General features: G+C 40.2%; 1 protein-coding gene across 2 annotated transcripts; it reads right to left on the bottom strand.

Moving 5' to 3' along the window:
* Positions 1-11,914: 11,914 nt before the first annotated feature.
* FAM72A (family with sequence similarity 72 member A) lies at positions 11,915-27,082 on the bottom strand. Of its 2 annotated transcripts, XM_003410269.4 has the most exons (4): positions 25,762-27,082; positions 24,088-24,165; positions 21,254-21,378; positions 11,915-18,085 (listed from the first exon to the last, which is right to left on the bottom strand). In XM_003410269.4, exons 1-4 carry the CDS (start codon positions 25,911-25,913, stop codon positions 17,991-17,993), a joined length of 450 nt encoding a protein of 149 aa, XP_003410317.1. In that variant the 5' UTR covers positions 25,914-27,082; the 3' UTR covers positions 11,915-17,990. The 2 variants fall into 2 exon arrangements, with proteins under 2 accessions (XP_003410317.1, XP_023404116.1); XM_023548348.2 differs by lacking the exon at positions 21,254-21,378.
* Positions 27,083-27,177: the final 95 nt, after the last annotated feature.

Below are 27,177 nucleotides of genomic sequence, written 5' to 3'. Positions count from 1 at the left end.
TAATACACTACGACCAAGTGGGATTCATACCAGGTATGCAAGGATGTTTCAACATGAGAAAATCAACCAACATAATCCACCACAAATAGAACAAAAGAAAAGAATCAAACGAACATCTCAATCGACGCCAAAAGGCATTTGATAAAGTCTAACACCCATTCCTGATTAAAAAAAAAAAAAAACCTCTCAATAAAATAGGAATAGAAGGGAAATTCTCCAGCATAACAAAGAGCATCTATAAAAAACCAACAGCCAACATCATTCTCAACAAAGAGAGGCTGAAAGCAAACTGTCTGAGAACGTGAACAAGTTAAGGATGCCCTTTATCTCCACTCCTATTTATCAATGTGCTGAAAGTACTAGCTAGATCAACAAGGCAAGAAAAAGTAATAAAAGGCATCCAATTTGGAAAGGAAGAAGTAAAATTATCCTTGTTTGCAGATAAGATGATCCTATGCATAGAGAACCCCAAAGATTGCAGAAGAAAACTACTGAAACTAATAAAAAGATTGAACAGAGTAGCAAGGATATAAGAACAACATACAAAAATCAATTGGGTTCTGATACAGCAACAAAAAAAAAAAAAATTTTTTTTTTTTTTTTTTGCAACAAAGAGAACTTCAAAAAGGAAATCAGGAAAACAATACCATTTATAAAAGCCCCCCAAAATGTAAAATAATTGTTGTTTTAGGTACCGTCAAGTCGGCTCCAACTCATAGTGACATAGTACAACAGAATCAAACACTGCCTGGTCTTGCACCATCCTCACAATTGTTATGCTTGAGCCCATTGTTGCAGCCACTATGTCTGTCCATCTTGTTGACGGTCTTCCTGTTTTTCACTGACCTTCTGCTTTACCAAGCATACGATCCTTCTTCAGTGACTGATCCCTCCTGATAACATGTCCAAAGTATGTGAGACGTAGCCTTGCCATCCTTGCTTCTAAGAAGCATTCTGGTTGTACTTCTTCCAAGGCAGATTTGTTTGTTCCTTTGGCAGTCCATGGTATATTCAATATTCTTCTCCAACACCACAATTCAAAGGCATCAATTCTTCGGTCTTCCTTATTCTTCGCTCAGTTTTCACATGCATATGAGGCAATTGAAAACATCATGGCTTGGGTCAGGCATACCTTAGTCTTCAAGGTGATGTCTCTGCTTTTTAACAGTTTAAAGAGGTCTTTTGCAGCAGATGTGCCCCAATGCAATGCATCATTTGATTTCTTCACTAAAGCTTCCATGGGTGTTGATTGTGGATTCAAGTAAAATGAAATCCTTGACAGCTATTGCTATAAATTGACTTCTGAGCACTGCCTTTACTGTCTCCCAAAGGCTTTGGTATGATGTGTTTTCATTTTCATTTGATTCCAGGAATTTTTTTATTCCATCTTTGATTTCTTCTATTACCCAATGGTTTTTAAGCAAGATGTCATGGATTGACTTATGTCCCCTCAAAAATGTGTCTATCAATTTAGCTGGGCCTTGATTCCCAGCATTAAGTGATTTCCTATATGTTGTAAATTCTGTCTCTATGATGTTAATGAGGGAGGATGGGCAGCAGTTGTGTTAGTGAGGCAGGACTCAATCTACAAGATTGAATTGTGTCTTGAGGCAATCTCTTGAGGTATAAAAGAGAGAAGCAAGCAAAGGGACAGGGGGACCTCATACCACCAAGAAAGCAATACTGGGAGCAGAGTACATCCTTTGGACCTGAGGTCCCTGCTTGAAGTTGCTCCTAGTCTGGGGGAACATTGATGAGAAGGCCCACAGACAGAGAAAGCCTTCCCCTGGAGTTGACACCCTGACTTTGGACTTTTTGCCTACTTTACTGTGAGAAAATAAACTTCTCTTTGTTAAAGCCACCCACTTGTGGTATTTCTGTTATAGCAGCACTAGATAACCAAGACAGAACACTAAACAACAATAAAGAACAGTGATTAATCTGGGAAACATCTCATGACATGGATGAATCTGGGGAGAGGGAGCATTATGCTGAGTGAAATAAGTCAATCACAAAAGGACGTACTGTATGAGACCACTATTATAAAAACTCATGAAAAGGTTTACACACAGAAAGAAACAATCTTTGATGGTTATAAGGGAGGGGAGGAGTGGGAAGGGAAAAACACTAACTAGATTATAGATAAGTGGTAACTTTGGTGAAGAGTAAGACATTACACAATACTGGGGAAGTCAGCACAACTTGACAAAAGCAAAGTCATGGAAACTTCATAGACACGTCCAAACTTCCCGAGGGACCAAATTACTGGGCTGAGGGCTGGGAACCCTGGTCTCAGGGGATATCTAGCTCAATTGGCATAACATAGTTTATAAAGAAAATGTTCTATATCCTACTATGATGAGTAGCTTTTGGGGTCTTAAAAGCTTGTGAGCAGCCATGTAAGATAATCCATTGGTCCCACCCCATCTGGAGGAAGGAAGAATGAAAAAAATCAAAGACACGAGGGAAAGATTAATTCAAGGAACTAATGGATCACATGACCCACAGCCTCCATCAGCCTGAGCCCAGAACTAGATGGTGCCTGGCTACCACCACCAACCACTCCGACAGGGATCAAAATACAGGGTCCTGGACAGAGTGGGAGAAAAATGTAGACCAAAATTCAAATTCACAAAAGAAGACCAGACTTAATGGTCTGACAGAGACTGGAGGAATCCCTGAAGTTATGGTCCCCACACGTCCCATTAACTCAGAACTGAAGCCACTCCTGAAGTCTACATTTTAGCCAAAGATCAGACAGGCCTATAAAACAAACAATAACACAGGTGTGAAACGTGCTTCTTAGTTCAAGCAAGTATATAAGTCCAAATGAGCAACACCTGCCCAAACGCAAAGATGAAAAGGCAGGAAGGGACAGGAAGCCTGGACAAATGGACACTGAGAACCGAGGGTGAAAAGGGAAAGGGGGAGAGTGCTGACACATTGCAGGGATTGCAAGTCATGTCACAAAAGAAAATTTGTGTATAAAATTTTTCAATGAAAAACTAATTTGAGCTGTAAACTTTCACCTAAAACACAATAAAAAAAAATTTAAAAGAGTTATTTGGCTCAAAATGCCAATTTTTCCAAGGGTGAGAAACCCTGGAGAAGCAATCCGCCAAGGGCAGCTGTTAAAAACTGTAACACTGAAGGTGATCAAAGGGGATAATCATGTCTGTGAAGATTCTCACTGAGGACACAGGAGGGTAAGGGAAGAAAGGATAGGTTATCAGAAAACATGGGGCTTTAAAAAATAAGTATTTCAATGCAATTTATACTTGGGGGAGAAAAAGAAGTATCCTAATGTGAAAAAACAAAACAAAGAACAAGTAATAAGACAGTAAGTATGGAACGATGGCCACCTTTTTCTAAATAGAAAAAGCCCCATGGATTCACTGCCATTCCAGCTGTCCAGCGTAGTCGTCCCTCAGAGTGTTAACTCCTTAACGGCAAGACCCAAATCTTTCATATAACCTGGTACATAGTAAACACTAAGCAAAGGCCGCTAAAGGCAATCAGGACAGGCAATGGGGAGGGAGTGAAGAAATGGATTTCACTGGCTACTCTAGCACCTGAAGTCTGATTTTTCTATTTTTTAATCTTACTGACAAAGCTTCAGTGGAGCACTCTTATGGTGCATTTTCAAGGGATCATCACAAAACATTTTAGGTAGAAAACAAAACTATGGCCATCAAGAGGAGTCCTAAATACATTAGCAAAGTGTCAGGAAAGAACTTTTTTAGAGCAGGAACTGGAGCCTGTTCAGTCACCTTCTGAACAAGGCCTCGCCTTTTTCAACTTTGTTTCTGCTTAAGGACAGCAGGTGGCAGCAGAATCGAGATTTATGGTTGCAGAAGCTTCTGGAGACACCTAACCAAAAAAAAAAAAAAAACACAAACCCGTTGCCATCGAGTTGATTCCAAGTCATACCGACCCTACAGATAGAGCTTCAAATGGTTTTAGGAGGAGATGCAGCTTTTGAGCAAAAACCTTTCATCTAAAAATCTAACCTCAACACAAGAAGAAAAACCCCACAGAGCGTGAGGAACTGATGCTGTCGGCCTTGGCCGCCATACAGCCTGATGTCACACCCTGCCCACCATCTGCAGAGCCACACCTTGTCCTCCCTCCTGGGGAATCCTGGGATTTCTACTGGTAGTGGCCGGAAATGAACCAGGGTCTTGAGGTCTGTCCCTGTCCCAAAACTGCCCTGTCACACTTGAAAGCTGGTTCACCAGGAATCAGGCCTCAGTCTAGCGTGAGCTCCCTGGAGAGGTCAGCCCAAATTCAGAACAAATTTAGGAATGAAGGAAGAGTTTTTTTTAAGGAGAATTACAAGCAATGAAAAGAAGTACTGACACGTGCCACAACACGGATGAACCTTGAAGACATTATGCCAAGTGAAAGCAGCCAGTCACAAAAGCCCGCATATTGCATGATTCCATTTATATGAAATGTCTAGAATAGGCAAGTCTGCAGAGACAGAAAGTAGATCAATGGCTGTTTAGGGATGAGAGTGAGGAACCTTGGGGGTGCAAGCAGTTTGCAATTGGCTGCTAATCTAAAGCTCAGTGGTTCAAATCCATGCAGCAGCTTTGTGGAAGAAAGGCCTGGCAAACTGCTTTCATAAAGATTGTAGCTAAGAAAACCCTATGGAGCAGTTCTACACTGTGACACATGGAGTTGTCACAAGTCAGAATGGAGTTAAAAACAACAATAGGTGGGGATGAGGGAATAGGTAGTGATTGCTAATGGATACAAGGTTTCTTCAGGGGGGATCAAAATGCTCTAAAATTAGATTATAGTGATGGTTAAAACTAAAAAATAGTGATGGTTACACAACGCTAAATATGCTAAAAAATGCTGAATTGTGCATTCTAAATGTGTAAACTTTATGATATGTAAATTATATCTCAATAAAGTGGTAAAAAAAAAAACAGTGAAAGAATACCTTAATCATTAGTATATTTCAAGTGAAAATAAACCTCAAATAACCTGGAGAGAGGGCAGGAGGGAGAGATTTTGCAATCAATACAGAAAATAATTGGTTAGAAATATGCTTCTGGTTGTTATTGCTGGTTACCTTTGAGTCGGTTTTCCACTCATAGCAACGAGAAATGTCAGAGTAGAACTGCCCTGTGGGGTTTTCTAGGCTGTAGTCCTTACAGGAGCAGATCGCCAGATCTTCCTCCTGCAAAGCCCCTGGGTAGTTTCAAACCACCAGGCTTTTGGTTAGAAGACAAGCACTTAATCTTTGAATTGATGAATTTGTATTTTTGTTCAGGTTGCATTATGATGATGACACAATATGCTTCCTGCTTCAGTCACTTTCTGTCCCTTGTTGCTATTGTTGTTGTGTGCTGTTGAGCTGATTCCAAATCATAGCGACCCATGAGAAGTTACATCCCTAAGAACTGCAAATACTTGCACAGCTTAAAGAGACGGGCCGCCATCTCACTTTCTTAGTGGATGGTGCTCTTCTTGGAAGGTAAGGCAGCACACACACACACACACACACACACACACACACACACTGCCGCCAAGTAGATTCCAACTCACGACGTGCTTCCAGAGCCCAGGCTTTTAACCACCATATGATACTTCTCCTAAGTAGTCTCAGTTGTCCATGATAAACTCTTAATTATAGTGTGTCCAACACAAATCTTAGATGGCAAACTCAAGATGTGCAAGAAATATTTCATTCTTTTACTTTCTTTAAATCAGCTTGAATCTGTCTCTGAGGCCCCATCCAGCTGAATTGGCAGACGATGTAATCTCAGTAAGTATTGGAGCACCCCTACTCCAAGGGTTGTGCAAGGTCCTGGGGTCTAACATGGTGCCGAAGCCCGGCAGAGGCCCTGCCACTTCTCAGTCTTCACTGGTTACTGCAGAGATGTTCACTGACCCGGTCAAGTGCTCTCCTGCCACAGCACGTAGTCGTACGCACTCACCCCTATTCTGCAAACTTCTTCCTGTTCTGGAGAAATTTCCTCCTTCCCTTTCCCTGCTCCTTCAAAAGCACTAAGAACACTCTTCTCAGTGAATTTAGGTTTTATCTAAAGATAGCAAGATCATCACAATAGAGGGTCCTGGACAGAGCTGGAGAAAAATGTAGAACAAAATTCTAACTCAAAAAGAAAGACTAGACTTGCTGGCCTGACAGAGACTGGAGAAACCCTGAGAGTATGGACCTCAGGCACCCTTTCAGCTCAGTAATGAAGTCACTCCTGAGGTTCACCCTTCAGCCAAAGATTGAACAGGCCCATGGAACAAAACAAGACCTTAGGGGCACACCAGCCCTGGGGCAGGGACTGGAAGGCAGGAGGGGATAGGAAAGCTGGTAATAGGGAACCCAGAGCTGAGAAGGGAGAGTGTTGACATGTCATGGGGTTGTTAACCAATGTCATAGAACAATGTGTGTACTAACTGTTTGATGAGAAACTGGTTTGTTCTGTACACCTTCATCTAAAGAACAATTAAAAAAAAAAGAGAGAGAGAACCCAAAATAAATAAATAAAGATAGCAAGATCATTACTCGAAAACTTTCTAAGGTGAAAAATTACTAAGGTGTGTGGAAGTCGTCTAATGGGAACCTAACTTGCTGTGTAAACTTACACCTAAAACTCTATAAAATATTATTTAAAAAAAGAAAAAGAAATTACTGATGGCCTATCTGATTTGTTTGGCTCAAAGAAGAAGAGAACGTTTAGAAAGAAGGCAAAGAAATTAATGTCTCAATAAATGATCCTACTACCAGAGTCATAGCCACGAAAAACAGAATAAATTTGGTTTTGGAACTCACTTCCTTCATGTCATTTCCCTCTGCAAGTGTCTGGACTTGTGTGGTTCCAGAAGGATTACTGGAATAAATAAACGAAACTATGTCTTACATTGGTAGCAGACTAGGCTGAGACATGGGGACACTTGCCCGCCCCACCCCAGTTTTAATGCAAAGGAAGGCTGTGTACAGTGTACTGAGTACAAAGACATGATGATGAAACGAGGATAGTCGCCCTGTACAACATGTTGTTGTGTTGTTGGTGCTGTTGGGTTGGTTCTGACTCATAGCGACCACATGTGACAGAGTAGAACTGCCCCAAAAGATTTTCTTGGCTGTTATCTTTATGGAAGCATATCACCAGGCTCAAATTGCCAACATTTTGATTAGCAGAGTGCTTAGCCACTGTGCCACCAGGGCTCCCCTTTATACCTTAAAAGTCCTCAAATAAAAATCAGTCAACTCCTGGCCGTGCTCAGCTAACCAACACATCTATGCAGAAGCACAAGATTGGAATCCAGAGAAGGAAGCGTTGGAATCCAAAGACCTAGAATCAAAGAGAGCATGTTTAAATAGAAACCAGGTCGATACCAGGATTTTCGGGTGGTTTTTATGACAGTTCAGATTTTTTTTTTTTTGTGGGTATGACAGTTCAGAAAAGAGAGATATATGATCCAAGGAGAGGATCTTTTGACTACAGAAGCCTGATTAAGAGCCTGCCCCAAATTCCATCTGCCACCAAGGAAAGCAGAAAGGAAATGCACAATGAGAGCCAAGCCATGGGATAGGCCAAGACGGGTGTGCCTCCCGAGTGCTTAGTAATCGTGCCCAGCTCAGCAAATCTGAGGCTTTTTTTTCCTTTAAATTCCCTGGGCTACTGTCCATTTTAATGAACAGAGAACACTTGATCTCAAGCAGATTCAGAAACTCCATTTCCCCCCAGTCTTGTCTAAGTTTTGGAGAGGAAAAGCAATAGATACAGTACTGGTGTAGATTCGCTCATAATCACTCCTGGTCAGCTAATTCTTGGTCCTTTGCTCCACCTAGTGGATTTCCAGGCCAGAGAGCGTTGGAAGAGACAGCGATGAGGACTTAGTTTTAACCATAAATCTGGGCTTCTGTCAGTGTCTTTATTGACATAACCCTGTTCCACCCAACTGTTGTTATTCACACTGAGCGAACTCTTTCATTTATTCTAATTAAAGCTAAATGTGTAGCTGTGAGTCAGCAGCATCCAGTGCATTCCTTTCTCTCTTCTTAATATATAAAGAACATTACATAATCAGGAGACCCATAGCAGCACGGAAAATCACTCATAATTATAACCTCTGATAGCCAAACTCAATCAAGCCCTGGCAGGGTCGTTTAAAATAATGACCTACCTACTTGTTAACACTTCAGGGCCTCCTTTGAGCAATGATTGGTTGAGTAGCACAGGACTGTTTTTCAGGAAGTCTCACATTCAACTAGAAAAACAGGTGAAAAATACATAGTAAAGTACAACAAGCTAAGAAGATGCGGTACAAAGGGATTCAGAGCAGATCCTTAAACAAAATCCACACGTGGAGATAAAATTTAGTATCATTGTAGGTTTACCCTATTAGAGTATACAAAAAGAAATCAACAATCTATACTCGTTTGCTAGCCTATCATGCCCCTATCAGCCACCAGCCTTAAAATCAATTAAATCATTGTTATTTATTCCTTAGCTGTATTTAACACTTAATTGCTTATGGCAAATGAATAAGAATCTCTCTGCAAAGATGAAATCAATCCATGCAATGTTAGAAGGGATTTCAGAAAACTCATTGTGCAACCCCCACGTTTTGAAATAAGATGCCCAAAGTCATGCAGTAAGTTGGAGACTTGAGCCAGCCTTTTAGCTCAACCCTCAACCCACCCATTTTGTAGCACAGCCTGCTGCCTATTTCAAAGATGGCGGCAGTATCGGCCAATGATGGTGATTAGAAACAACACTTTGCTGGAAAGAATTTTCTGTGAGGTACTATGCAAGCTTAGGCTTTTCCTAAGTATTTACTCATGGAAACATGTTAAAAAAGGAGAATTGTTTGTTGGCTAGATGCCAGCCAGAAGATTGATGCCCAGGTGAACAGAGACACAGGTAACTTGACCTCTGGTTGGGCTGGTAGGATCCATCATCCTTCCAGACAGGCACTTGGTTGTGGTGAAGATCAGGCTCTGGCTGGAGGGTTGCCGCCATCCCACTGAGGATGACTTCACCAGAGTGACTTAATCATCTATGGGTTGGTCAGAAGCTCAGGTTCATGTGAGCAGGGTGGGGGCTGTGGGGAACAGACCCGGAGCAATGCTTCATATTGGGTGTGGAGACTTCTTATAATAGTAAGCATACTGTTGATTAAAGTATATGACCCAGGTAATTGCTACAGATCCCAGACCAGCCATCCCCTAGGATTATGGGGATCTGATCTAATATCAGACAGAAAGCCCAGTTTCAAGTCTGCAGCAGAGGCCTTTGAAAAGCATCCAGGAGTAATTGGCATTTAATCAATGCAATCATTATTGCAGCACATGGCTCCTGCAGCTTCAGCCCCCCTTGCAACCACTCAACTCCAAAAGGGGAGGATAAATCGGTGTAATTTTACTCCCACAACCATTTGATCCACAATCCCAGACTAGGTCTGAGCAAAAATATCTTTACATTTGCATATTTGAGAAACACAGGTTTGCTGTCAGTAAAAATTCACTCTTGCATTACTGATGGTCTAAACCATGATGGCATTTTCCCTTTGGAGAGGCCTAGTCAGCGTTAATTTTGATAGACAGGAAAGGAAAAGATGAAGCAGGCTGTTAGCATTTGCTTTTCATCTAATCTTCTTCCTACACCCTCCATGGAACATCAGGAGGAACATGGCTGTTCATCACTCCCTGAGATATGGAAGAAACACACACAGCTTATAATTAAGGGACAAAAAATGTTGGCCTTTGCTCTTGGTTTTGCTTCATAAAGTGTTACTACTGGGCATCAAAGCAGGTGTTGAAGGGAGAATATATCTCTCTTGGAGAGTAGACAGTATTTTTAGGCCTATAGCCTCTCTCCTTTTCCCAGCAGAAATTCATAACTGGCTTTCCCCCATTCTGTAAAAGGCAATTTGAAAAAAGGAAAGGCCCAGCTTCCCCTCTTAGTCAGCATCTTAATAAAGTCTTCCAGAGCTGTGCACCAAGGCTCAGCCTCTTCTCCATCTCTGCTTCTCTCCAGGTGACCACACCCAATCTCACAGCTTTACACACCCCTTCTAGGCAGATAGCTCCCAGATTTATATCTGTTGCCCACACCGCTGCCCCCAAACTCCAGAATCTTATATCCAACTGTCCATTGATGTTTAACAGTCATATTCAAGGCAAACTCTTTGTCTCCCCAAGTTTGTTCTTCATCTGTGCTTCCCATCTCAATAAACGGTACCAAAATTCACCCGAAAGCCTTGGAGTCCTCACTTTCTCTCACTCCCACTTCCAATCCATCAGAGTCCTGTCAGTTCAACTTTCAAAATATGCCCTAAATCTTCCTACTTTCCCTATCATACTAGTCGATGCCACAACCGTCTCTTTCCTGGGCTACTGCAGTAGCTTCCTAGCTGGTCTCTTCACTTGCCATCTCTGTCAGTCAGGGTTCACTTGCAGGTGACAGAAGCCATTCTAGCTGTTTGAAGCCGATACTTAATACAGTTGTGGTAGATTGTGACTAACAATGCTACAACAATCCTTCCCATCCTGCACTCCTTTTTGCAATGTGACTTTGCCACTCCTCTTATCAATAGATGAAGTCTATTTTCCCTCCCCTTAAATCTAGGTGCTCCTTGGAAACTCTATGGGGCAGATCTACTCTGTCCTATAGGGTCGCCATGAGTTGAAATCGGCTCGATGGCAATGGGTTTGTTTTGTTTTTTCAAGAGTGGGCCAGCCCCATGCCCGGTTTTGACCAGAAGTGATGCTGTGTGACCACCAGACCTAGCCATCAGAGGTCTTGCAGCTTCAATTTTCACCTTCTTGGAAGGCAGCCATCATACAAAGAAGCTCAGGCTAGATTACTGAACGATGAGTGACCACGTAGAGACAGAGAGAGGTCTCAGCCATCCCTCTCATGGTCCCAGACACGTGAGTGAGGCCATTCAGGACCTTCCAGCCTATCACAGCTGACAGCTGAATGCAGCCATATATGAGAACCCAGCTGAGACAATGGAAGAATCACACAGTCAACCTACAGAATTACGGGAAACAATAATTGTCATTGTATTAAGTCACTAAGTTTTAGGGGTGTTCATTACACGGCTACAGATAACTGAAATGTAAGTTAATTTGTGGCTTGCAAAACCGTTGGAAGGCTGGAGGGGCAGGCTATAGACGAGAGCTCCAGAAACAACTTGCTGAGTAAGACTGTAGAACTGGTCTGCCAAAGGAACTGCTACTTCTGCCATAATCTAGAAGCTAAAGTTCAAGAAGCCATCAACCACTGCCTCCAGAAACACACCACCTAAGCCATGATTGTGGCATCAGGAGGTCACTTCAATATCCGTTGACTTCAGAGCCATGCCACGGAGTCATTTTACTTTAGCAAAATGGGTAATTAATGTGCTATCCTTACCTTTTCCCCACTTCGGTTAGTTCTGAGTTTAAGGCTTGTGGAAGAGCCTATGACTGGTGAAAAGTAAATTATGTCTGAATCTGTAACTGCAAGGGAGCCTGAGAAATGCAATTATTGACTTTTTAGTCTATGCACTGCAGGAAGACACAGAAGGAAGAATTTTTAAAAATAAAATCTGTTTCGCTCACTGTCATATCTCGAGCACCTAAAATAGTACCTGACACATAATAGATAGATGCTCATTAAAGATTAGTTAAATGATTGAACTTGAGTTTTATAAAGGAAAGATATAATTTAGAGATGATTGTCTTTAGTTAGCATAGAGTATGACGTTGTATATGCCTAGAGCACTGTGTTTTTGTCAGGAAAGCCATAATTTCCCTTTATGAATATATCCTGGAGTTTCAAGAAAGATTTAGGATTCAAGATATTTTTTCAGCCCGGCACTTGCTGTCTTTACCATCATTGTATAACCAACCCAGGCCAAACATTATGGGTCTGGGTTTTTTTTTTTTTTTTTTTTTTTTGCTTGTTTGTTTTTGTTTTGTAATAAGTTTTTATTAGAAAAGAATTTGGGAGAATGGGGAGAAGCTATTGAAGGGTAAGCTCTTCAATCATTCCTGCTTCCTGTGGCTTTGGCTACCATCTCTCTTTGAGGACTTGTCCTTCAGGATACTGACAGCTTGATTTCTCTAGGTAACATCACACAAAAGGAAATTAGCTCAGTATGTCTTCTACTGAATTCCATCTGTAGCTCAATGTTTTAAGGTATTTGTGAACAAGACTACAGAGCAATTTTGATAAGAAAAGGCAATGTTCCAGTCTCTGAGAATATTTCCCCTAAAGAGCCATCTTTAAAAATACCACTGAACAGCCTGAAAATCCACCCACGCATGAGCAATCTGCAATATACAGAAAGCTTTTCAGGTGTCACAGCCATAAGAGCAGGTGGTTCCTCCGGGTAGAAAAATCATGGCAAGGATATAGACAGAAAGCAAGCTGTTGTGGTATTCTGGGTATAGCTTTCCCCAAGTGAGTCATTCCCATATGCCCACTCTTACCATGGGCCCCTTCTCAGAGGGAGTGGGTTGTGTGAATGGCGGTTTGTGTAGAGCTGCATTCTGGTGGGCAAACTTCAATGGTGCCCATATTTGGCAGATCCAATCAGTCTTTAGATATTTGTCAACACGCTCTTCTAGAAGTCTCAAAAGGCAAATTTTCAACATGCATTCGATACCTGTTTTTGCTTCTCTCACAATAAATACATAATCTTTTTATGAAGATTCAATAGTGTTCATTTAAGGTGTGGCAGCTTCCAAAATTCTAATATAAGTAGATTGGAAATACATGCTTATAAGGAAGGTCAAGACTGGAGCAATTTGCAAAAGGTGGAAATTTACTTTTTTATTATGAAATATTTGAGACATACCAAAGGTTTAAAGAACAGGTATTTACCCTGGATGGTGCAGATGGGTAAGTGCTCAGCTGCTCACCAAAAGGTTGCCAGTTCGAGTCCACCCAGAGGATCCTGGGAAGAAAGGCCTGGAGATCTACTTCTGAAAAATCTGCCATTGAAAACCCTATGGAGTAGTTCTCCTCTGACACTCGTGGAGTCACCATGAGTTAGAATTGACTCCATGACAATTGTTATTTGGTTTTTGGTTTATTTACTTTTTAGTAAACTTTTGTTGCTTGCAGTATAAAAATCTGGACTAGTAAAAAAATTCTGTTTTCAGATAGATGTACAACAAAGCTGGGAATTATGAGTTTTGCATAGTTTTTTTCTCCCTCCATAGTGCGTGTGACTAGCATTCTTATCTTTTATAGGCACACCAAGTCTCCCTATCTGAAAGGGGAGATACTATTAGTTCCCATCTCAGTGTAGAATGCAAATCAACTAAGGTCTAATAGGGAAAGATACGTACAGGAAAACCTGACTTTATTTGAATGGAAGACAACTACAGTGAAAAATAAAAAGGAAGCATATTCATTAAGCTAATTAATTCTAGCTCCCCCAAATCTTAGAGAGATGCCATTTACTAGCTGTGTGAATTTGGGCAAGCTCTTTGATCTCTCTATGCCTCAGTTTCCTGATCTGTATGGTGAGGATAATAATTGGACCTACTTCTTAGGATTGTTCCATTTAAAGCACTTAGAATGGTGCCCGGCATCCAGGAGGTCCTCAATAAATGCTAGCTCACTTTCTTCCTCCCCCTCAACTAGAATGCTAACCCCACATGAAAGCAGGGACTGTGTCTTATTAGTTCTGTGTCTTCAGCATCTGCTTTGCTCACAGTAGCCATTCAATAAATACTTGTTCAATGGATTAATTAACGAAAGTAGCTAGGCTTTGATGTCGAAAGTCAAAGAATGTTTGTCCTAAGTTTTACAGCTGGTAAGGAAAAAATGGACTTCAATTTAGAGTACTTAACCCTCCCCCCCCCCAAAAAAAGAACAAAAACCTATTGCTGTGGAGTCGCAACCTGTAGGGCAGAGTAGAACCTCCCCAATGGGGTTTCCAAGGCTGTATGTAGTCTTTAAGGAAGTGGACTATCACATCTTCTCCCGCGGAGCAGCTGGTGGGTTTGAAGCGTACTTAGAGAGTAGGAAAGAGACCTCAAGTAAGATCAGAAGACCCAAATTCAAGTTTGGATTCTTCAAATTTACTCTCTGGGTAATAGAACTAAGGTTTTCTTTCTTAATTTGTAAAATGGGAATGATAGCTCCCAAATTTATTCTGAGGGTTAAAGTGTATGAGAAAGCCCATAAAGGGATGTACAAACACATGATATTATGAATATTTATTTCAGGGGCTTTGTTCTTTGGATGACAATAAAATGATTCTTTGAGAGTCTTGGAAGAAAGAATCTTTAGCTAAGATTTAAGTACTAAAAATATTCAACCCCAGAGGTACCACAGACATAGACTAATTTTTTCCATCTGTGCAGTTTAGGGTAGATTTGGCATACACTCAATACCAGGCAAGAAAGAAACTATGGTTTAGGCTGTTTTTAAAGTTAAAAAAAAAAAAAAAGTCAGAAAAGGAAACTATTTCCTTTTATAAGCATGAATGTTAAAGTAGGGAAAGCCTACATGGAGTCGTTCGCCACTGAAACAGAATGATCTGGTCCATGTCCTCTCCTGCTTTCCCCCTCTCCGTTTGTGTTCTAGGCGATTATTTTATGTATCGTGGTTTGTCTATCACGGCCACTTCCTCCTCACCCAGAGGAAAGCGGTGCAGGCTATTCTTAATCAGCCGCATGTGACTCAGAGGTCAAAAGAGCAGCTTTTTATCAGGCAATCTCTCTGGATTACTAATATTTAAAGGCCCAGATTTCAGAGCCAGAGATTACTCAGAATATTATGGCTTTAAGATTAGATCCCACCCAAGATGTGCCAACAAAGCCTGAGTTGGAGGCTGAGAAACTGCTCCAAGGGAAAAAAAAAGATAAAGTAGCAGAAAAAGCCCTGGTGGGTGAGCTGAAGACTCGGTCCCCTCCTTGAACTTTAGGCATGACACGACGGAAAAGGGAAAAAGGCAGTGCCCCCTAAAGACTGGTGTCCCACAGAGGACAAGACATTCACGGAACTTAAGGCCTGTATGTGTTCTTAGGGTGAGGCAATAAATCTAATTTTCTGGATCGAGCTGTTAAACACGTCCAGGAAAGGACACCAGGAAAACTGAACGCAGTGACATGTTACCTTCAGAGTCATCTTCCTAAATGTCATTATCGCTGCTATCACACAGAATAGTGTTCACAACATGATCCCAACCTTCCTTTTTAGCGTCATCCTCTACTTCTTATCATTATATCTTAGAGGGCATGGGGAGCCACTTATAATGTCACAAATAAACGCCAGATACTTTTAAACTCCCATCCATTTGTTAATCCTATTCTCTGCTCAGAACTCTCATCCCAGATGGTAAACTCCTGTGCTTCAAAGCATGGCTCAAATATCATTTCTTCTCTGTAGCTTTCTCAGCTCCCACTCTTTCTGCTCAGAATGATGGTTTTTTCATCCATGGAGTCATAACACTTTAAACATGCCTTTGTGAAATCACTTAACGCGATCAATTAGGAAGCCTCACAGAAGTCTATTTCCTCTTCACCTCACTGTGAACTCCTTGAAGGAAAGCGTGAGCCCTGCCGTTGTTAAGCTCCTGACACATTATAGGGGCACAATACAGGGTTGTTGAATTAAATTAAATATCAGAAGAGGACCAAAGCATAGGTGGGTTTTCTAGGGCTAGGAAGTATGGTAGCATAGTGGTTAAGTGCTGTGGCTGCTAGCCAAAAGGTCAGCAGTTCACATCCACCAGGCACTCCTTGGAAACTCAATGGGGCAGTTCTACTCTGTCCTATAGGGTCGCTATGAGTTGGAACCGACTTGACTGCAACGGTTTTTTTTTTTTTGTGGGGGGAAGTATGGTAGGGCTTCAAGTATGCTCAATCCACAAATGTGATTCTGCTTTTGGTCTTTACCAAAGTGCATATAATTTGCTTTTATTAAAAAACAAGGTCATAGATGTATTTCTTTAGATAAAACATTATTAATCCATTTTTCTGCTTAGAATTGGCTTTCCCATAACACAGCCAAAAGGTAGTTGAGTAGTTTAAAATATTCTCCGGCTGGAGTGGAATAACATTTGAGGCTTGCTTCAATCAGTGCACCTCTGTCTTGCTTTCGTTCTTCAAAGAGCCCCGGAGCCAACCCAAGCCTTTGAAGGCATGAGCTGAACGGAAACCAGATGAACTCTGCTGAATTGTAAACGTGTCATATTCTCTGCTCTAGCACTGAACTTTCCTTCTCTAATTGAATAAGTTAACTGAAGAAGTCCATAATATAGTAACAATTTATTTTTTATTTTATTCATTATTCTTACCTTGTTCCAGAAAATACTTAAGAGAGGTTAAAGAAACAAATCGAATCCAAAACCCAATTATTCCACACTCATCCCTTTGGGTTTTTTGGTGACCTTCTGTCAGTGCTGGTGTAAAAGGCTTGGGAAAGTTTTCCAGGTCTAGTAACAGCATCTCCTGAAGCACCTTTGATCCTGGTTTACAGCAAATGAGTCTGTCAAATGTCTATAGTCCACTTTCACCCTAAGATCCAGCATGAGTGTGTTCAGTCTTGAAATCCGTCAGTCACTCTTGCCCTCACCTAGTGTACATAACTATGAGGTTACTCAGCATGTATCCTGACTAAGTAAGATCATAGCTGATTTCATGTCCTGAGGTGGTCAGGGGGGTAGCACAAAGGTTAAAAGCAGAAACTTTGAAGTCAGTCAGTCTGAGTTTGAATCTAACCACACCTCTTACCAGTTATGTGACCTTAGACCAGATACTTAACCGCTCTATGCCTCAGCTGTCTTATCAGTAAAAAAGGACTAACAGTGGTGCCTACACCTCCTGGATTTGTTGTGCAGAACAAGTGAGTTAAGTGTGTAAAGCACTTAGAACAGCATCTGGCACATGGTAAGCACTCAACAAATGTTAACTCTTATGTCTATACTTTATATACTACATATTTTTAGGTAAAGAAAGTGGGTATAAGAAAAATTAAAGGAAAGCTGATCATTTTTAGAACAGACTTTATTTATAAAACCACAGCTCAGTCTGCTTTGGTATCACTATGGACAAAATGCATACAGTTGAGATATTAGCTAATGAGATAAATTGATTTTAGCTTTACAGAAAACCGGAATCCAACACCATCCCAGTTTTTCTATGCCTGTAAGACTCTGAATCCAGCTTTAAAGAAATAAAAGAACAAAATTCTTTTTAACATGCAATAGCTTAAGCAAACCACTTCTTTAGTTTTTTTCTCTTTAAGGGATGAGCCTGAACTACTCACCTAGAATACTATTTACAGAGACAGGAAGTCCTAGGGAATAGGATAATTTAAAGATGGAGGCTTAGTTTATCTGGCTTTCATAATACAATATCCATAATGGCTTTAGAAGAATGTAAATAAATAACATTGGTAAACAGTATACACTGATAATTTTCTGACCTAACATCATGCTGAGGAATCAAGAGGTTTCCTCCACACATTTTAAAGTTTTGATTTATCCTACCTGCTGATTCACAAAGTCTTGTTCCATATTAATCACCAATATAATATATGACAAGCAGTATTCATGGAAACCTAACAGCTTCTGTTTAAAACCCCCTGTTAATACTGAGTTGAGCTTGATCTATTGTGCTTGATATATTTGTGGGCACTAGTGCTCTTTCATACAGGAATGTAAAATTAATGGTATCTGGTCTCAAGTTATAAGAAAAACTCTCAGATGACGAGGTAGCCAGTGACATGTAAAATAGTCTTCTATCTGAATTAAGAATACACTTATGCTGGGCAAGGGGGAGGGGAGAGGAAGAAGCAGACATAGAGGGACAGAACAACTGCAATGGCTCAGATTAAATGGAGGTCAGTAATTTGAAACAGTAAATAAATAAATCAACAAATACCCCCTTTTTGCTTTTAAAAAATTCACTGGCAAATCCTTACTAACAATTTTAAAGTTCATCCATTAATATATATTGTAAATAGGAAAAGGTTTGAACATTCTGTATACCGTAACCCCATTCATCTAATGTACTCCTCTGCTGAGATGTCTACCATGTCTTCATCTGTATTCTCTTCTATCTCTGGCAAGTTGCCCCAAAGTAAGACATTTACACCTGGAAATAAAATTCATAAAATTATTTAGTGCTGGCTACTGTTGCAACTCAGAACACGATACACGATATATATTAACATTCTCATCTTAAGCCGTAAGTGTTAGCAGTTAAAGAAAAGCTATCAAAGAATATATCACAAATAAAATTATCTAATTAAATTTACAGTCATCTAGGATATAAAAACTCTTTAAGCCATTTTAAGCAAAGGCTTAAATTCTAAAAGTCTTAAAACTCAAACGATAAGTCCATTTATCGTCTCCCCCTTTATGCCGTAATCACTCCACAGTGGTCATTTTCTCGTCTGCTTTCATGATCTTTAAGAATGGGAATCTCACAAGATCCTTTTAGATTAAGAGCTTTTTTTGAAGGTTGCAGGGAATGGGCCTTGAATAAGTCTTTTCATTTTCTAAATAAGCATGGAAGTAGCTAGTGCCTTTTTTTTTTTTTTAATTAAAAAAAAGCAAGGTTTTAGAGCTGATTATGATATAAACTGCAATCCTTGATATTGGTGGGTTATAGCCTAGAATAAAGGAAGGCTGTCAAGGAAAAGCAGTAACTTTAGGATCAAGTTATAGTAGTCAATATGAGAAACAAATAATAATCTAAAATCTCATTGAGAAAGGTCAGATTTCATACTGAAGAATCCACCAGCGTACATGGTATAAGACCAAACATTCACTACAGGATTATGAGATGGTTTACGCTGGCCACATACCACACCATAACTTGAAAGCACTAAACTAAGAAAAGATCCCATTATTAAGTGACCTCTAGGAAAGCCACTGAAGTTCAACAACAAAGGCTGTCCAGCTGTGAGTGTGGGCCCACGGATGACTCAGCTCTCCTCCGCACACACTAAGGTAACAGCAACACGGTGGAATGCAGTAAGCCAGGGTTTGAAGATTTGGTTTGAGTCCATTTCTACCACTACTTGTACACCATGGATGTTGTTACTACTTTTACTACAAATGAGTGCAACCACAGATCATATATATCTGATCTATATTTTACAAAATGATATTATACTATATATATCTTTCCTAATTTGCTTTTCCTTACTCAACATTAGGTTTCCTAGGTTCCCCTAGGTTGATCTGTGTAGACTTAGCTCATTCACCTCATTTCTTTTCTTTCTGTATAGTATTCCATTATGGGGATAAAAACACATTGCAAATACAGCCCATCACTTATACGCTCCTCTAACTGTCCACCTTAACAGATGCCAAGGAGACATATACCAGGGTGTGCACTCTACACTTTTGAGGCAGTGGGAACTATCAACTGTCTCCTTTTGCTGAGAGAGATACTGGAATTTAGTCAGGCAAGAAGTCAGTCTCTGTTTGATGCTGCTGAGGATACAGATGTTTATTATATCATTTTCTGTAATTTTTGTGTGTTTGAATTGTTTCATAATAAAAAAGTTTTATTTTTTCCAAGAATGAATGGTTTTCTGCTTCTGGTAATATGGTACTGAAGAGCTGCCAGGATAGTAAGGAATTATTAGGCTAAAATCTAGGAAAATTAGAACCCGTAAAGGTAAATGCAGAGCTGAAGCCACTTTGCCTTTGAGAACATTTCCCAACATCAGGGAACAGACTTCATGGGGCCCTTTCCAATCTAAACATTCTAGAATTTTATAAAGCTTGGGTACGTATACCTTTGATGTTGCTGATTCAGGTGATTTGAGGACAGTTCCAACGCTATTAGAAACCCTCTTTTATACCAAGCATCTAGAAAATCTTGCTTTAAATCACAATATTAGGGTTACAAAGAAGTTTGATATTCTTGGAGTCAATACTCAGAGACGTGAAGCAGCTGAGCACAATCGGTTCAAAGGAGAAAAAATAAACTAGGAGACTGGATCTGACAGAAGCAGCACCTTCCCTTCTCTGTTAAAAAGGAAGGAAACCCTGGGATACACATGTTTCTCATGGGCTAGATTCAATGCGAATGGAGGAATGCTGGGCTTTTATCTTGGAAAAATTTACCAATATTAAAAAGCAAATCAAATTGAAAAATCTCCACCCTGTGTTTTGAATACTATTAAGCAGGAAAAACAGTATCAAAGCAGAAACTTCCTTTAATGTGTCCCATGAGCAACACAAATCTAAATCTAGAGGCCTAACTTAGTAGTCTAGACCCCATTTAGGAGAGTTCAGATGAGCTCTTTCTTGAAAATGGCCTTCTTAACATACTAGAGTCTTAAATTGAGACCCCCAAATGATGGGTTGAAAGCCACAGTTGAATCCCAGGTGATTTAAAAAAAAAAAAAAAACAAAAAAACCATAGTCTATAAAGACCCAAGCATAATCGGAGGGTTTAAAGACCCTGACAACCTAGCTAGCAATTCGTGATCTTTTGGTCTGTGAAGGCAAATTATACTCTTAAAATATATATCTATATCGATATCGATATCGATATCGATATCGATATAGATATAGATGATATAGATATACATATGTATATACACTTTAAGTTCCAAAGAAGACCAAAATAATGTTGTGTAAATACAAATTAAACATTGAGAAAATGTGTCCTATAATAAAACTGAATGGCTTTAAACAATATAAAATGTATTATACAAATATCATTTAAGGATTTGTAGTATATTTTCTTAATAAAAATAATCAGCGTTAATATATTGGTGTTAAATCTTTCCCTTGGCTAAAACTCTACAATAAATTATGGATACAGATGTAGAAATGTCCGTTTTTATCCTGAAGCAACATCACCAAATACAGAGGTCACACTGCTCTCCTCCGCCATCAACTCCCACCCCGGCGGCCCACACTGCCCCCTCTCTCTTTCTCACGCGCACATGATTAAGTGACTCTTAAGCCTGGGTTTTTAAGCCTAAAATCTTCAGAAATTCTCTGGTCTAGAATATGTATCAAGGCAGCAGTTTAGAACAATTAAGATATTAATGTAAAAAGATCAAGAAATCCAACCAAGTTTGAGCTCTTAAATACAGTGATGAACATAGAAATGGCAATGAGTTTTACCTAATAGGCTTCATAAGAGAATGCTTGGGGAAGAGAGCCATTAAAGTTTTACTCTAACTGATCCTACCCAGCTAAGAAGAGGGAATCCTGAAATTACCTCTTGGGTGCATCAATCAGGTATCAACAAAGAAACATTGGAGAGATGCCTGAGTCAATCGTTTCTTACCAGTGGAGTCTAGTCTGTTGGTGTCATAAACTGCCTGGCTGTGAAACATCCAGAAGTGTCCATTGTTACAGGAGAGAAGGCAGGAGCTACATGGAACAATTACATGATAACCTACAATGTTCCCACTAAAAAAGAAAGTAAATGCTATTAGATGCCATATAATACCAGGCCATATAAACACTTTTATGTGCTAATATTACCAGATAATCCATATAATTTAGAACTTATTCTCTCCTAACAACCTCCATAGCTGGGGTCTTTAGGATAGGAGTTACTTTGTTAATGGTTTTGGTTTTACCATCAAACGGGAAAAAATAGTCTTTAAGTGAAATAATACTATCACATTCTTGAGTTTCTTCGCTAGTATTATTTTATGCATTCTACCTTCAGAAGCAGAAGCTAGGTTCTGGATGCCATAAGGTTGTGATTTCTTCTGTAAAGCACCCAAAATGGATCTGCCGTGCAGGCAAAAGATATTGAATAAACTCAGGTCTACAGGTGAGTTTTGCTCTCCCTACAACTCTGGCAAGTTGGGTTCTTACAAGGCTCTAGTTCCATGCCAGCACCTAAAACTGTTCCAACAGATGGAGGAGTAGGAAGACAGCATGAGGCCCTGTAAACCAAATACAAGCTGGCAGCTCTAATTTTAGTTCTAGTATTTTTGCAGAAATTCAGAAAGAAAGCAAATCCATGGCCTCTAGAGAAAGTTACAAAAGTTTTTACAGTCTTCAGTATTATCCAGCTGATTATAAGTACTTCAATCTTACACAGACTGTTCTACTATCTGGTTACATACTAAAAAGTGTGAACATACAGGGAATGTTTTAGTGCTTTTTTTTTTTTAAATGGCAACATGAACTGTTTATACCTTAAGTTGTAAAAATTCCTGTTACAGTTTGGTCCTACCCTGTAAGATGTAGGAGTCAGTCATTTTTGTGAGGCCCTATAAAGAATGCTATAAAAGGTACCAGCCTACCTAAAATATGTCTTCTAATCATAACCTGCTTGAAGGACAAACGAATGAAAATAGAAGTTGTTTTTGGACTAGGACTGATTGGTTTTTTGAAAAGCTATATTGTGAGAGTAAATTCCATGGCTTTAATTACCACCTACATTCATTTATTCATTCACTCAGTCATTCATCTAATGTTTACAGAGCATCTACTATGTGCCAGGCACTCTTCTAGGTATTAGGGATATAGCAGTGGACAAAACAAAGCTTCTGCCCTCATGGAGTTAACATTCTAGTGTGTGACACATTAGATTATTTTGTTCCCTTCAATGGCTTCCCATTGGCCAAAAACAAATACAACTCCATATCAAGGTCTAGGTCTGCGCTGTCCAAAACAATGGCCACTAGCCAAATGTGGCTTTTACGCACTTGAAGTGTGGGTAGTCTGAATCAAGATATGACGTAAGTCTAAAATGTATACCAGATTTCAAAAACCAAGGATGTAGAATGTAAAGTATTTCATAAATAATTTTTTATGTTGGTTACAAGGTGAACTGGTAACATTTTGGACATATTGGGTTAAATAGAATATATGATTAAAATTAACTTCACCAGTTTCTTTTTACTTTTTTAAAATGTGGCTCCTAGAAGGTGTTAAATTACATGTGTGGCTTGCATTATAATTCTACTGGACAGTGCTGCTCTAGAGTCTCTCAGCTTCTGTCACTCCTCTGACCTACTCATACCACTCTGCCCCATGCTCACAATGTCTCAGCCATACTGGCCATCATCTTTTTATTCCTTGGACATGTTAAGCTTCTTTGTGCCTTGGGTTCTTTGCATTTGCTGTTCCCTCTGCCTAGAATATTCTTCCTCTGCCTTCTTATTCTTTAGGACGCAACTCTAATGTTACCTCTTCATGAGAAAACTTCCCTGACCATGCTCTCTAAAGTAGCTCTTACCTACTCCCTCATCTTCCAACTTCTATTATTTTCTATAAATTTATTATTATTATTTTCTTTGGAGCACTTTCCGCCAAATTAAACAACTTATTTAAGTACCTTATCGGCTGATTGATTGTCTTCTCCCTAGAATGTAACGCCCAAAGGCCAGTGACTTTGTTGTTTACTGCTATGTTTCCAGCTGCTATAACAGTGACTAGCACGTGGTAGGTGCTTGATATACATGTAGCTTGAATGAATGAATAAATGAATGAATGAATACCTTGAAATTAAATAATTATTAGCACATTTTTTTTTTAAGAAGAGTTTGCTAATTGAAATTATTAGGATTATAATTTGTAATCCAAACCCCATTAAATGAAAACATCTCAATTTACGTCTTTCTAAAATAGGAATAATAACACTCAGTTTATCTACCTCTTAAAAGCTGATAATAACAGCTGGCATCTGTGTTATAATTTATAATTTATCAAGTCTTTTAACATTCATGATTCATTTATCTTCATAACTGTAGATGGAAATAAGGAAATAGAGGTTCAGAAGTTTAGAGGTTTAAGGAATTTACTCAGGATCATACAGAGAGTAACAGTATAAAAAAAACTTTTTTTTTTTTTGGCCAGGACTCAAATCTGATTTTTATGACTGTAAATCCAAGTGTTTTTTTCCCTGAAACTACATTGCCTTGTTCTGAAAATTAAAGCAAGTATTTGTGAATGCACTTTGAAAAACTGTAAAATCATATATAAATGCCAAATATCAAAAGACTCTTTTTTATAGCCTTAAGGAACAAATGTTTTTCAATGGCTCACTGCATGGGTTATAATCAGTACTCGCTACAGCCCATTGAACCTTTCTCCATGCTTTGTCGTCAATATCCATCTTGCAAACCCAGGGCTATGTAAAATATTGCCACAAATTACCATTTTAAACATGCGATGTCCTTCAGTTTACATTTGCAGATTTCAGTGAAATAGCATCTTCCAATGAAGTCCACTGCACTGGGGAGGAAAAGGTGTAGAGATAAGTCACGCTTACTTTTGTGAGTTAGCATGAATTTTGTAGCTTCAAAGAGCTGAACAAGACTCTAATGTAGAACGACAGCACATTTTATGAGTCAGTTAATATTCGTGAGCTCACCATAAACATGTGACACTTAAAAAATCTTGTGTTTATTTATTCACATTTCTTAGCACATTAATTCATCACCATAATAACCCTACAAAGAAGAGGAGACAATAGGAAAGGACTGAATCTACTCTGTTCTAGACACTGGCTCTAATCTATAACAATTTAGCTGAGTCCTCCTAATGACTGCCTTATTACTTACCAAAGCTAGTGCAAAGATGAATGGGTAAATATTTTAAATTTGGGTGTGTGTGTGTATGTGTGTGTGCGCATACTACTAAAAAGAAAAAGCACAACAATAAACCACAGAACCATTGAAATAGGTTTTATGATTTTTTTTGCCTAGTGCCTCTTCTTTTCTGAAACATAACACCAACATACACACAGACTATTAACCCATGCATTTTTGCAATAAATGAGAGCCTTTGGCTTTGCTATTAGGCACAGCTACACTTAAACCACTTCAGAAAAGACTTCAAGGGTGGAAGAGTATACAGCTTTACTTAGGTATATTTAAAAAAAAATTTAAGTTTCTATCATTATCATGAAATTCATTTTAAAGTATGATGGTTATTAGCCTGCATCCTCTGACTCTGTGCCCAAAGACTGGAGGACAGCTGTCCAACCATATCTTGGCTAATTCCATATCTTGCCTAATTACCCTTTCACTTAAATGATAAAATTTCAATAAAGAGCTAAATCTTGAAAATCATGCAAGGCATATGTTAACTATGAAAAAAAAAGTACCTTTTAGAGCAGAAAAAGGTATATTTGAGTGAATAAAATGGTTATTTTTCCAAATAGGAAGCAAATTCTTAAGGCCTCTATACCCAAAAGTGGATAGCGGCTGAAAACAAGATTTTTTTTTTAAGATTTAATTACGCAAACAAATGCATAATATCCAAAATAGGCCTTAAGGAAGACAAAGACTATTTTAGGGCTAAATGTCTATTTCATCCCGTGAAAACATATTTAAGATTTTTGAAAAAAGAATATTGAATTAGGTGGACAATGGATCTGACTCAGCATGCCAACAACAAATAATGGTAGAAAACTATGCTTCTTACTGTAAAGCTTTATGGGTCAAATGGAAAAACTTAATGTTCTCTCCTCTCCAACAGTACAGAAAATCTTGTCTGAATTTACCTACAGACTAGGTCATGGACTTGGTCCAGTCAATTAGGATGGTTGGGAGGAGGGGCACAGCGCCAGGGATCGGCTTAAGAGATGCGCAGTCACATGACTATAATTGAACTAGCAACATTACATCAGGATTGACCACTTTGGCTAAACCACAGACTTTGTCCAGACAGTCTGCCCACTTAGTTATACTCCAAGGGGCTCATCAGACGGTTGGGAGTGGCCGGAACACCAAAATGATAACCTCGTTGTTGACTCCCAGAGATCCAAGCCATACACTTTTCCCATTTAGTTAAAGGCTACCGTTGCCCGCCACTAGCATGACTTACTTGGTAGGAGGGATGTCTGTAGAGTAAAGGTCTATTTCAGTATCAGCCAGCAAAACAGCCTTCATTCCCCTAGAGCTGAGCACTTGTTTACAGAATTTGCAACACAGGATGGACACACACCGGTCCTTGAAACTACAACTGCTGGTTGACATGGCGTCCCAGAAAGGACGAGGTGTGGGATTTTGAAAAAGGAAACAAGAGCAAGACCCTTCCTACTTTGATTCACTCAAACTGAAAGTCAAGTTGTTAGGCCTTGAGTTTTTTTTTTTTTAAAGTCCTGAAATTGGGAAGGAAATGAGTTCTTTTCTGTTTTCCCGATGGGAGAGTAAAAGTAATATTTATTGAGTAGGAACAGGGAGAAGCAGCAAAATTGGCTTTCCTTTTGAACTTTCGGGGAAAGGAGTGCAGTTTGAAGCCGGGAGGAGGCGAGCTGCAAGGGAAGTCCTTTACAGCTTTCCCTTTCTCCCTTGTAAAAGGATGCCCTACTCTTCAGCTCCCGCCCCTTCAGTGATCCCTTAATCGTCTCTGGTAGTCTCTCTTATTTAAAGCGTCTCCCCTTGGAACGTCCCCTCTCCCAGCATTACGCCCCTCCCTGGGAGCGCTACGACTCCGCTCTCGGAGAGCGGGCTCAGGGACCCCAGCCACGCCTGCTCTGTGGAGATCTTCCTCCTCTTTCCCGGATTCAGAAATCCCCTCAGCTTTTTCCACCGGGTTGATCCCTGGTCCTCAGTCCTTTCTCTCTCCCGCGATCCTCCTCCGTCCGCGAGCCCAAGCGTGCTCGCTCTCGCGCCGTTAGCTCGTGTCCTGCCTCCCCTCAGCTCTCCCTCGTGGCCCCCCGTCGTCCCCTCAGATCTCCCCCGAGCGGCCGCTCGAGAAAGCGCGGGGGTGGCGGTGGAGCGGGGCAGAGGTCGCTTTTGGGGCTCAGTCGGCGCCGTGTCACCAAACACCTCGGTTTTCCTCCTTCTTCCGCTGTCTCGGCCTTTTCCACCGGCTGTCAGTTTGAATTACCAACGTCGTGCACCGATTGGGAGAGCTAGAGTCCGCCCAGGCCCGGCATTGGAAGGTTCTGGGGCCGTCCCCTGGCGAGGCCTTATTGGCCTGGGGACTGCCCGCCCCGCCCCGGTAACGGGCCGAGATCAATTCGGCTCTCTGGTTGGTTGAACTTGGCTCTGCTTCCGATCTCATTGGCCCGCTCCGGGAGGTTTAGGCAAAGCCAGTGAAAGAGGAAAGGCTCGCCCTTCGCTCCTCTTACTGGAAGACATTTTGCATTGCCTGCCGGTCTCCACTCTCTATTGGTTAAAATTCTCCGCAACGCCGCTCCTCTCTAAAAAAAAAAAAAAAAAAAACTCCTCTCTACCCGGGTCCAATTGGTCGTGTCTTCTCTCCAGAGTTGGTGTTTGGTTGTTGGTTCCACCT

Source organism: Loxodonta africana, chromosome 20 (genome assembly GCF_030014295.1).
Source record: "Loxodonta africana isolate mLoxAfr1 chromosome 20, mLoxAfr1.hap2, whole genome shotgun sequence".
Taxonomy (NCBI): Eukaryota; Metazoa; Chordata; class Mammalia; order Proboscidea; family Elephantidae; genus Loxodonta; species Loxodonta africana.
The sequence above is the reverse complement of the archived record's forward strand: the minus strand, read 5'-3'. Positions and strand labels throughout refer to the sequence as shown.